Consider the following 13,008-nt stretch of genomic DNA (forward strand, 5'->3'; position numbering starts at 1 on the left):
CACTGCAAGACTTACCCCTTAAGCGTACCCTTCCTATCCGAATTCTTTCACTTGACACGTTCACCTTCTCACACCATGTCGATTTAGGTAATTCACCAAACACTGGAGACTTAGTGGTTAATGATGGTTAAACATTCACTTGTTGACATTTCATCACACCACAATGGTGATGCAAGCAGTAACGTTACTTCAGTGGTACGTGATACCTTATCAAAGGTCCTAAAACTCCTGTGCTTTGTCCTCTGAATTTGCATTTCAAATTAAGATGAAGTTATATCTTTATGTCCAGTTCCTCGAATACAGTCAGCGTCTGTTCTCCCAAATAAAGTAGTGTTGTATTACCCTTTCTGCAAACTGGCTAACACCTGCATCGTTCTTGTCCGGTATTTGGTTTAAGCAGCAAAGCACCTATTTGACTTGACCACACAAAATCTGCTAAAACCAAAATACAGACAATAGCAGAAAAAAATGCTAGTATTATTACAGTATCATAGAAATGTAAACCCACCTCTCAAGAACATCATCCAGATCAGATTTTTTGTTATATTTCGGACAATGTCTCGTGAATATTTCTAGAGCAAGGTCTTCATACTGTTGCCTCTGCTCTGGCCTAAGAGTTTCCAGGGATTCTAGTTTAACAAAGGCTTTTGAACAAATATCGAATGCTCTATTTGCACATGCACAGAGCGCCAGAAGAGAATAGATTTCAACGGCAGGGATAATGTCTTCATAATCTCGCAAATGAAGAGCTAAGAAATGAAAAAAAAAAAAAAAATCCAAGGAAATTACATATCTTCTGAGAAGTGTAAGCTTCTGTACGAAACATTTGCTACTAGTAGACAGTATTAATCTTACAGATTGGACGCAATGAACCAAAGTCTTTTCATTGACATGACTATGAAGCATGAGTGGTTCGACGCTTCTTAAAAATAAACAAAAATAAGGTCTGGGAATTTCTGGCTGGGAAATTTGGCTGGGAAATTAATGTGTCTTTTTAAGATATGTTTTAAGTATTTGAAATGGACCTTCATTACTTGGACGAAGCACAGGGCACTGTTTGCTTCTCTAACTCCCACAAACTTTTTATGAAGCTCTACAGGGAGGTCTGATGTGAATTCAGGCATGCCCTGTAATTTAAAGAAAGAAACAAAACAGCCAACAGAAATCTGCAGAGATTGCCCAATTTCACCAGGTAATATTTGGTAAGTTACATTTGCACTGTCTCCAAGAAAACACTTTCCAGGTATCTTGACTGCAGCCCCATTCAATTCAGTACATGGTTTTGTTTTAAATTCCATGGATCTAGCAAGCATAGAAAAATGCGCCAACTATAAATGAAATCGTGTGCTGTGCAGGTCTGTAAAATTAGAACAGTTTCTTTACCGGGTTAAAAATGAAGCCCTACCTGTTTTCAGTGCTGCATCTACAGAACCTTTATAGAGCTGTCTTTGTGCAAGTATGAAGAAATGGTAAGCCTCCGCTCCTCGCCAAGCATTGTCTGCAAAGCGATTAGTTGAAGAAAGCACATCTTCTTCTAGCAAACCAGCCAAAGCTGAAGCAGTCTGAAAACAAAGCAGCATCACAAGTAATTTTTATACGAAACAGATACAGCGGGAAATGGGGATATATGAAAAGAACTTTTCTGTACTTGGTGATTACACCACTGTCTGTGTTAACTGGGGAAAATATAAATACACGGACCTAAAGTGAACGTTGTCAGGCATTTTACACGGTGCCTGGGCAGAACATATGGTGCAGATTTTCAAATATAAATATCATATACATGTGTACAAATATATTCTGTGCACATCTGCAGACTGCTTCATAGTTTGGATTAATCTTGCATTTCAACACCAGACCTCTTAAAAACTCTGTTTAAGCTATTTCATTTCTGCATGTCAAGATGAAAATGTGAGCAGAAAAAAAAAAAATTCTTCAATTTGCTTCCCCCATATCTGGAGCCTTCTCCCTGCTAAATTATAGCCAACATAGCTTAATCTAATCACAGATCTGGGATTGATACTTACTCCTAAATGACAGGAAAGTAAGAGTCTCACAGGAAAAAAAAATATCTGGAGTTTCTTAGTATGATTTTTTTATTGTTACACTGGAAACATTAAGAAAAACACATTAAATTTCAGAAGAAAAATATCTAGTAATACATATGATCTAAATGTTTTAAAATAATACTTCAAACAATATGTTTTCATGGAAGACTTGCTTTAAGGAAAGCTTTGTCCTTAGCAGGAAAGAGCATTATTAAAAAAACCATAATAGCATCACATGAAGATAGCTTTATTTATTCTGTCTAGGTAGCACATACCAGAATTCAGAGGGGAAAAAAAACCCAAAAAAACAAATGAACAACAACAAAAAAGACATGGTACCTCTGAACTTTTTCCTTTAACTTTTCCCCTTTGTGCATTTTGCATTTGTTCATGGCACTGTTCTATAAGTAAGGCTGATAATACATAAAGCTTTTTGACTCGCAAAGGCTTTGTCCTTTTCTTTGCCTCTTCATCTGCAATCTTAAAAAGCAAAACCAAGGAATTTAATGTAGATTTTAAAAACAATAAAATAGAAGAGTTGCTTCATTCTCTTGGACAATTGCACGCTTGTACAAACCTAGGAAATCATGCCAAAAACGATTCTGCATTTGAATGTAATAATTTAGACTGCAAACAGAACTACAAATGAAAATGTCAAAGTGAAGAATGCACATTATTCTCTATTTATTTAGCTAACAAGTATATAAAGCCAGATTCTTGGGAGGCATAAATCAGTGTAACCATGTATAAGTCTATTGACTTAATATAAAAATAAACTAAAAAATAGTGATTTTTAGACACTGGAGTTTAAGAAATACGTAGCTTTCAGTAAGGTCTAGTGGTTTTCCCAGAAAAGAATAGCAGCTTTTGAAAGTACCATATATATGTATTTTACTCTAACTATTGGCTGCAAAAATTACATATCACTCTTACAGGCTTTATGAGCTATGTACAGAAATCTCGGTAGCCAATCCAAATCTAAGCAACACTTTTATTGTAGAAGCACACCACAGCAGTTCCTAATTGAAGGTATCAATTAAACAAATAGCAAAATTCAACTTCTAGTTAATGACATTGCTGTTTTAAAAAATAAAGGAGACAAAACTAATCCACACAACATACAAAATAACGTGGACATTGCACCCATTCTTTTACTAGGCAATACAGGGCAGCAGGACCTTTTCTGAGGTGCAGTTCATCTCATTGTGAAGTGAAAGTGCCACAATAAATCTGATGGCTTGTGTCCTGAAAGTCTCCTCTCCGCTGGCTACGGAGAACATCCAGGGTAACTATTTCAGATAGAGATACCTGAAGGAGCTGGATTCATCTTTGCAGTATCCTGTATAATGACATCTGCGTATTGCCTGGACGTTGTTAACACCAAAATAACCCAAAGAAAATAAAAGTAACATGAAACTAATAAAAGCTAGTCCAAAACCCCAGTTACTTGACATAAAAATAAAACCTGCGGTACCTTGAACATGAGCTTAGCAGCTTCAAAGAAATAATTGGCTTTACGATAGAGTTCTATAGCATCAAGAATTTTATTCTTTTCCAGCAAATGACTTGCATATCTGGCTAGCAAGGATCCAATCTCTTTCATATTGTGATTTTTAGCCAGCTCCACAGCTTTATTCCACTAGAAATGAAAGCAGACAATTATCAACCTCATTTTTTTCAAATACGTTCTCAGAACAAGCTGGTTATCCATGAATAGTCTGCCACATTTGCGTGCAATACTTCATCGTCATTTAGAACCAGGCTACTATAAAATTAAAGTAAAAAGCAAGAGAATACAAAACATGATTGACAATCACGTGACGCAGCAGGCCTGTGAAACAAATGCTGGACCTCTGTCCAAACCCTCATACAAAGCAGTTGCTTCTGCTTTGGTAAAAGCTTTGCAAAAATCGCTCCATTGGTGCTCATAGCTGGACATGTGGATTTCAACACTTCTGATATTAAACCCAGACTCTCAAAAGCATATCTAGAAGAGGACTTCAGCTCATCAGCCTAAGGCACAAACAGTAACACTTTACTTATCATTCTATACACTTCACTTTGTCTGTGAATTTTCCTGATCTTCAATAGTTTGGCTACTGCGTTTGCCCCACATCCAACGTTTGGCAGGACTGAGAAACTTAGATGAATCTCTACCTGACAGCCCTTCAGATCCATAAGCTAGGAAATTGTTCACCTAAAGCAGCACTAGCCAGTCCTGCCATTCCCAGACATGACGTTTCCCACAGGCATCCTCAGTTTCTCTCTTTTTTGTGTTGACACAAACTTTGACACAGGTAAGTCGTGCTGGGGAACGGCTACATACAGATCATTTTTCAGATCGGTTGTTTTCCAGCTACACCCTAATGCCGCCACAATGACATTTGCATTTGTACGAGGAAGGAGGGGGATGTGGAAAATGAGCAGCCAGAAGCTCTCCAGTCTTCCTCCCATTCCATCAGGAGGCAGCACAGCCTGGCTCCACAAAGGCCGCAAATGTCTGTACACGACACGCGCACACGCAGAAATGGCGCTGCGGCATACAGCTTTGTCCCGCCAATGGTCTCATCCTCATTTCAGGTAACTGCCTTAAGCACGAAGTACGAGTCTTCCAGAAGTTGTGGCAAATCATCACACCCTTAACAAAGACTTGTATTTAACCGGGCTTCAGGGCAGAAGTCTCACTGTTAAACTGGTATTGGAAAAGCAGGTTATCTGCTGCTGTTTTACCTGGTTGAGATGTACGCAGGTATCTACCGCATCCTTCGGTCGATTACACTTCAGAAAGGCTGACACAGCTTGTTCACACATCCCCACTCTTACAAACATATAAGCTATATCCTGCAAAAAGCATAAGCACCGTGTTAAATTCGCTTCCAGATTTTTAGTACGTTGCGTAGCAACTGCAATACTATCATATTCTTAATTTCATTTCAAGGGGTTGGGGGAAAGGGGTTGTTTGCTTCATGGATTCTGTGAAGACAACATGCACTGTTGTAAATCTTTAGAACAGTGTGCTACTTTCTCACACTGCTTCTAAATTAAAAAAAAAAAAAAGGACTATTTAAATCTTTTTTCTTTTAAATGAAATCACACCAGAAGGACTGTGTTCTTACTATTTAGAGTATTTCACAAAACTTCGCTATTAGAAAGAGGTTAAAAAGAAAGTGCTGTATTTTGCTTTGTTAAACAACTGAAATGGCATTAAATGAGCATGGTTTGCATTTTCAAGCATTTTCGATTAATCAATCCTATCATAGTTTTAAATTAGTTATTACTTAGTAGGTCATTTCAGGCTATACCACCTACTTTCCCTCCTTTCAGCACAGTATCTTCAATTTTCTTTGTACATTAGTATTCCCACCAGAGCTACCATGTCAGAATTTAAACCAGGGATAGCAACCAGGAAGAATTTCGAATGAAAAAAACCCCAACAGTGTAGACTAGATGACAAAATGAAAGCTAAAGTACATGTCCAGCCATGAGGAGTGACTTCGCAGTGAAGCACAGCTGTTTTAGAGAGAAATGCCACAACCTGGGGAGGGAAGCAGTGATTACGACTTAGCTGTGTGGCTATGAAGCATGATGAAGAATCAGGTCTTTCTGGGGAACCTGGACAGTATGGAAAAGGAAGAATGACAGAGTACAAAAACAACAGTAATGCTGGAGATCAATACCAAAGTAACACCATTATCCTTAAGTGAGCAGGTCGTACACTGCATTCTTTCACTTTCTTTTTTAACCCTCCCAAGATGGGAAATTTTAAATAAATAGTTGAGCATAGGACAATGAAAAAGAAAGGTGTCTTTTGCTTACAGGGAGCAATTTATTATTCTCTGGAAGCGAGTTAGCTAAATTCTCCAGTCCTTGGTAGTCCTCTAGCATGTAGTAACATTCAGCTAAACGTTCCTGGTTTCGTCCTTGCACATAATACTGTACAGCATTTAACCTAATAGGAAAATAAAAATGTGGCATCTTCTGATTTATAAACACAAATGAAGCTTCTCATTGTGTAATCCTTTTGCATTTGTAAATTTAAAATTACATTATTTTAAACAGGTAACTTTGCCTGAGAGAGCTTTTGTAGCTAGAATTTCACTGTTTTTCTAAAACGCACTAAAAGTTTTAATTTTCAGAGATCATTATATTGAAGTATCAACAAGACTGATTCTCTGACTAGCACAAGGTTAGGAAGTCAAGGAATCTTAAAACTGTATTCCCACACCTGCACAGATCATGACTGATGATGGACAACAACTTACAGCTACGCTTTCAGATAAAGGGCTTTACCATTGTGCCTCCATATTTTAAAACACAAGCACTAAGATCTCCAAGGCCGTTCTCCAAAGTTACCTAAAGCATCTAAAAATCAACTTTCATAAATCTAATCACAAGTTTTCAGCTGCTGTGGGACCCAAGTTCTTAGTGATAATATAGTCTGGGTAATTGCAATACATAGTGGAGCAGTGGAACTACTATGAGGCAGAGTGTTCTGGGTGCTAGAAGTCTACGCGGCCTTAGAAGGCAACAAGAAAAGTTCATGAAAGAACACTTCTCTGCAAGTTATTAACTACAAAGATGTCACTTCTGGCTCAGTAAGTACCTGACTGCAAAATGTGTTCTGGAGAAACCCCATTACATGCGTGCACTGTTCTTAAAATCTTCCTCGGGTGCCTAGTTCTGGACCTTTTCAAATATTTGTGGGTTTAAACATTCTAGAAAGCTTGTGGTTAATTTTGAAATTTACTGATGTTTAATAATTCTCTCCTGCATTTAACTGATCTTTTTTTCTTTAATACTTTCTATATCCAGCCATATAAAACTATGGGTATTTCCCTTCCCCTCCCCTCCTTTGAAGCAGACAGATTCCTGGCAAAACTGAGATTGTTATCACCTTCATTCTTTAGATAGTTGATCAACAGCTCTCTGTTTAAAGGTAATGTAGCAATGGAACCATAAAGGTCTGACATAAATCTCATCATTCCAAAATTATCCCATGTATTGCATCCTGACTTTCCTGACATCTGTCCCTCCTCATAAATTAAGTCCTGTCATCAGTTTTGTAATTTCCTTTGTAATTTCCTTCTTACTAATTCTTCCATGGAACATACCATTTCTGACGGTCTGCAAAATAATCTCCAATAGCATTGTGTGCTTGTTCAAGAAGGGCATCATCTGAATCACCCGAGCCAGTTTTCAACAGCTGCAACACTCGAAACCAGTCTCCCAGTTTTATTCGTAGTCCAATGGCAAGATCTCTAGTGTAAACAGAAAACAGCAGGAAAAAGTCAAAGACAATAAAATAGCTAACAAAAAATCTTGAGAAAAGCATCCAAAAGTATTTTCATGTTTGTAACCTACATTGCAGGTATCACAGTGATCCCAGATACCTTGTTTACAAATTAAACAGTATTCCATAAAAGTAAATACTCGGAGAGCTCGCAGGTTGTAGCGCATGTACGCACTTCCCTATTAGCCGTACTGCTGCGTAAGGAGTTAAATCAGCAGCTGGCAAGACGGTTGTGCTGATACTGCTTCAGGTTTGCTCTTATTCTGTACACCATTCTGTATCTTTCACTGCTGACGGCTGCAATAGATGGCAGCAGCTTCAAAAGGCTAAAAGCCGAAGAGAGATGAAGGGAAAGGCCAAGGAGCGAGGAATATGGAGGCTAAAGCTGAGATGGATTTCAGAGCCTTCTCTTTCATTTTCAAGGTGACTTTGGATGAAGGAGAAGGGACTCGGAAGCAGTCTTTCCTTTTTATTATTCATGCAGACTTACGACCCACTGTGTCTCTGGCATGTTTTTTCCACCATATAGAATAATTCTGTATTACTTCATATAAAAGTAATTCCGCAGGTGCATAGAAAATAAATCTGAGAGATCTATATTCTTCTTTGAAAAATGCCCTAAAGTTAAAAGTGATTTAAGGAAGGCAACAGCAGTCAACTAAGTAAGAACATCTATCTAAAAATTTAAAACTGTATTTGACAAATAGATTTACGGTAGGTCCTTATCACGATTTTTCTAGTGGTGAGGAGACACATAAGGTCAGTACAGAATTCCCATAAGCTTGTGGCTGGAGAAAAAGATGCTGTACTGTTGAAGAAACCAGTAAAAAAAAGTAAGTATTTGACTTCTGCAGCCCTACAATAGCTAAATCTTTCTTCAGCCATGTGGACAGGAATATGGCATATCTAAAAATCAGTGTTGCAGTGCGACGGGAGCGTTCATGAGGCAGTCCACCTCTCCAAACCAGCATACTTCCATTGGCTAATTAATTATGTGCCAGAAAGTTTTCCTTTACCAGGCTCTAGCATGCATCTCTCCCCAGCCCCCACTTTCCCCCAGCCCCTGTTTTCGCCCAGCTCCCTTACTGGGGAGGAGGAAAGGCTCTCATTCTTACAGCGTGACAGAAGAAGTAATTTTTTCTCCATTATTCCCTAGTTTTTTCATGGCTTCATTAATCAAAGCTTAAAAATTTCACATGTGCCTAAGTGATTCATGCTTGTCCGTGTTTGACCACCACCTACAGGCTACATCGTACAACTGCTGCTTTTTATTTCTCATTACCCTTTTTCAGTAAACAGTGCTCTAGCTAATTACTTAGCATTAATTTATATTTCCCAGTAATATTGTAATTTTACTTTGTTTGTTTTCATTCCTGAGCAAAAATTTCATTGATTGGTCCACAATTTCATCCGGAGTCCTTTCTGTCTCTCCAGAGATTACAGTTCATTAAAAACTCTGTTGTTTGTATATGTAACTGCAAAGAATGTGTACTTGGCTACTTGCTAAGAGCAACAGTACATAAATTAAGCCTGTTAGGATTGTTTGTATTTTTTGAATCCCAGTTGAAATACTGACAAAACACTTGTGAAAAAGCATCTATGAAACAAACACAGCACTACCTAGAGGAGCTGAGGTTTTGCCAACAGTTTGGAATGTGCTGATTTATAAATAGAATTGGTTATCTACGGATACAACAAAATTCCCTCCATCTGATCCTTTTCTGTCTTTCCAGAAACTGGTAAAGAGTCTTCAGTGCTAAACAGCCATTCCTTATTAAGGCAAGCATTATTTTTTTTTCAGACTCTTTTTTTTTTTATTTGCTGCTGAGATGACCATATGCAATTACCTTCTGTCCATATCCAGATACATTCTTTCAGCTTCCTCAAATCTGCTAAAATAGGCTGCCACTTCTGCTTGCTTCATCGGCTCACTCTGCAGGTTGCCTAGACGCTTCACAAATTTAATACCTTGATAATCTTTGCAACGTACAAAAGCTTGTTCAGCAGTCTGCAGATCCAGCTTCTGAAGAGCAGCTTCAGCCAGGAGACGCCTGTGTGAAAAACAAGCATAATAGATAGAAAAGCAGCTCTAAAGTAAATTAAATTAGGATCCATTTAACTAGTCATTGTTTAAAGAAGACATTCCAGTTACTGCAATTTGTTTACTAACTAATCTCAATTCAGTTTTACGTTTGTCCCCAGTACATTCTGTGATCCATCCAGCACCTGCTCAGGGAAAGATGTTCAAATAATTGCTAACATTCCTTTGTCCAGCTGTTCAAAAGGACATTGGCTTGGGAGGAACAGGCAGCGTTTGAGGCAGTTGTCCTACATGAAATGTGTCTCAGTGCAGTTCCATTTAGATATTTCTACCTATGCATATATTGTAACTCTAAGCCTTGATAGCAGCCTCAGTCTGAAGGCCTCCAACTAAACTGGCCACGAAGAATAAATTATCCTTCTAATCCAGATGTTCCTTGCCCAGTTAGGGCAGCAGTCTGGGAGAGCAGGGCAGTTTGCACTGGTACGGCCCCATTGGTTAGTTCTGCAAATAGAGAATTTCTACCTTCAGGCCAACCTACGTCCATCAGGTGTTTGAATGAGCTCTAGAATTTTCTGCAAAAATAAGGCTAGGTAAATTTAGACTGGCTGACTGACTTTCAAAGCTAATAGTCATTTTATATTAAATAAATAGATTGTACTAGCAAAAAAGCATAAATGACCTCAAAACTCCAAAAATCTTCAGCTAGTTCAAGACATTAGTAAAAACAAAGACTCGCAAAACTAACATTTTACCCTATATACTCAAACTAATAAAATTACAGTTCTATTACAGAAACTTTCAACATGTAGCTATCAAATCCTGTTTTTCAGAATGTACATTCCGGAGATGAAAGCACAACTGGATGGGAAGGAATGACTTTTGGGGACAAACTTTTAAAACAAGTTGTCTTGGCCAGTCTTTCAGCAATTCTAAATTCCCCTCTTAACTGTCAGAATTAACAGAGAAATCCCAAGCCCCATTGATGCAAGCCAAACATCCAAGAAATCCGTTAGCTTCAAAACAGTCAAAATTACTAAAGAAAGGTACAAGAGAAACAATCTCCAGAGACTTAAAGAGAATTGGCATCATTCAACAAGTAACTTGTCAATGAAGTTTTTGTTTCTGCTACTGACTTTTAATTAAATTATCTACCTAAGGCATTTACTGTTCCAGCCCTTATAACATGGGATATTAAACAGATTTCCAGATGTCCTGTTTTCACAGGTTTACTCTTAAATGTTTGCTGTGCAGGCTTTTCAAGTTTAGTTTAATAGCTGAGTCCATGTTTAGTTTAAACATGCCAGCATCTCCTTTTCTCAGACTAGTTCTGAGAGGCTGCATCGTAACATGATTAACATACCCAGCCCTTCTCATTTCTATCCTTTATGGCCTGTCCAAAATGCCACAAGGTTAGTCAACTGCTCTTATCTTATCATTCTAATGTGTTCCCTCTTTGTCATAAAGGTTCAATACAAAATACTTTAACTAGATCTGTCTGAACAGGAAAAGAATAGAAAAGAACACAAATTCAAACAGAGTTGGATTATAAAGAGATTTTACCAAAGTCTGGGATGTGGATTGTCTTCTATGAATTGGGAAGATTCCTCAATGCCAACTTTTTCAATCAATGCTCGACTGTCTCGTAATGACCGAATCTCAAAATTGATGATGTAATCTTTGTTAGGATGTTCAGGATTCTAACATAATGGATAAAGAAACATAATTTTATTTCACATCACCTTTATTTTCACCCAACATAGATAGCTACTGTTCAAATAATTAAGACAGACACCAACTTTTCCTACAAAATATATTATACATACCTTTAATATTTCATCCAGAAGAACAGATTTGATTTCTAAATCTTCAAAGTTGCAAATATATCCAGAAGTTTGTATAGGTTCCTTAAAGTTAAATAAGTTACAAAGGAATGAACTTGTATTCTGTCTGATTAAATCCTAACTAAATCTGTCAGGTATACATAAAGAGATTTTCTTCTTCTCCAAACTAGGATTTAATTGCATTTCCAACAGGAAATAAATACTAAAATCATTTACATCACTGACAAATCCATATACACAGACATAATTAAAAATCCTTCTGTTTTCTGTAACTAAATTATGAGAAAGAGATAAAGGAATACCTGCCAATGTTTAGACTCAACTGAACTGTGTTTTACAAATATCTTTATTAAAATTGTGTTTATATTTTCCAAAGCATACAAAAAATATGCTCCTGAAAATATCTCATTTCAGAACATTTAAGAAAAATATGATAGCATTTGTATCTTTCCAGGACTGATAGTTCATTTACTTATTTGTTCCTAAACAACACTCCCACGTTACAGTTGACAAGATTTAGAGATTTCCAGAAGCAAGTTTATTTATATCAACACTTGCCTAATTGAACACACAAGAATAATGCTATTCAGCACAGAGCCGTCAGCATTGAAGCAAATTTGTAAAATGAGTAGTTTACATATGTTAATATTTACCTCTGGATCCAAGTTTCTGAAAACATACATTCTTGTTTTCTCCATCATTGCAAACAAATCTGGGTTATCTCTGGCCCATTTCATATCCCAGACATCTTTGCGTTCCAGTTTCAGCTGCTCACCTATCACTTGCTGTCCTGTACTGTCTACTACCCGTGTATCCAAGTCAAAGAAAGTCAAAACACCTGAAAGGTCTATGATAGCAACACGACTACAAAAAAACAAAGGGAGAAAAAAAATAAGACAGCAAAATAATACTAATCAGGGTTGTAAATCAGAATTGTAAATCAGAAATAGTTCCCTAAACTAGCACACTCAGGCCAAATTTCCCCTCTAATCTAATACCAGCGTAATTCATAGGTTCAGTGAGATGCATGTGATTTTCATTTATCTGCACAGCAGAGAGAAACCAGAGACATGGAAAGAAGGGTTTCACCCGCTCATACAGGATCTGGCCCTGCAAAGGTTCTGAAATATGCCCATTTTTCATCCAGTATTCTGAAGATCCTTAGTATGTCAGATATTAAGTTAAGTAAATAGCAGGTTGTTCACCAAACTTTTCTTGACAGAGCCTGAAATTAACAACTGAACTGAATTGTTTCTCATTATTTACTATGAGGCAATGAAAAAGATTCTTAAATTAAAAAGACACTGCGGTGATGCAGACTGTTAATATCTAAAACAGGATTTCTTACATTTCTACAAAGGGTACTCTTTAGGTTTTCTCCAGACAATATGAAGTATAATCCAGTTAATCTTTGAAGTCATTTAAAAACTGAGAAAGATACAATTTCTAAAAGGTTACACTTGAAAATTTCCAGTTACGTAGTCTTCAGTGAATAATAGCAGCCTGTATTTACTACAATCCCATTTTAAAAGAACTTCTAAATATTGAAAGGTATTTAGACACACTTAACCCCATCAAAATTTCAAAAGCAATTTAGAAAATTAACTTCAAAATACTTATAGATCTGAGCCTTTGTCACTAGCCCAAAGTCATGCAGGAAGGAACAGCTTGGGTTCAAAACAAAATTAATACAGCACTGACTAGATCACATTGCCTTTTAAGTGAAGCAGTCTGGTTTTGGTCTGTACCTAAAAAGGTGAGCGATCTACACATGCATTATGAATT

At 37.2% G+C, this 13,008-nt stretch overlaps 1 protein-coding gene across 1 annotated transcript in view; it reads right to left on the reverse strand.

Moving 5' to 3' along the window:
• The window catches only part of WDR35 (WD repeat domain 35), a 45,212-nt gene that overhangs the window by 1,258 nt on the left and 30,946 nt on the right, over positions 1–13,008 (reverse strand). The window contains exons 17-27 of the mRNA XM_086461608.1: positions 11,877–12,087; positions 11,206–11,286; positions 10,943–11,079; positions 9,186–9,389; positions 7,160–7,306; positions 5,865–5,997; positions 4,779–4,889; positions 3,523–3,687; positions 2,388–2,528; positions 1,406–1,562; positions 509–749 (exon numbers count right to left, since the gene is read on the reverse strand). Coding sequence (XP_086317734.1) covers positions 509–749; positions 1,406–1,562; positions 2,388–2,528; positions 3,523–3,687; positions 4,779–4,889; positions 5,865–5,997; positions 7,160–7,306; positions 9,186–9,389; positions 10,943–11,079; positions 11,206–11,286; positions 11,877–12,087 — 1,728 coding nt within the window. The remainder of the gene's footprint in view (positions 1–508; positions 750–1,405; positions 1,563–2,387; positions 2,529–3,522; positions 3,688–4,778; positions 4,890–5,864; positions 5,998–7,159; positions 7,307–9,185; positions 9,390–10,942; positions 11,080–11,205; positions 11,287–11,876; positions 12,088–13,008) is intronic.

The sequence above is a fragment of the Leptosomus discolor genome, chromosome 2 (assembly GCF_034619465.1).
Source record: "Leptosomus discolor isolate bLepDis1 chromosome 2, bLepDis1.hap2, whole genome shotgun sequence".
Lineage (NCBI taxonomy): Eukaryota > Metazoa > Chordata > Aves > Leptosomiformes > Leptosomidae > Leptosomus > Leptosomus discolor.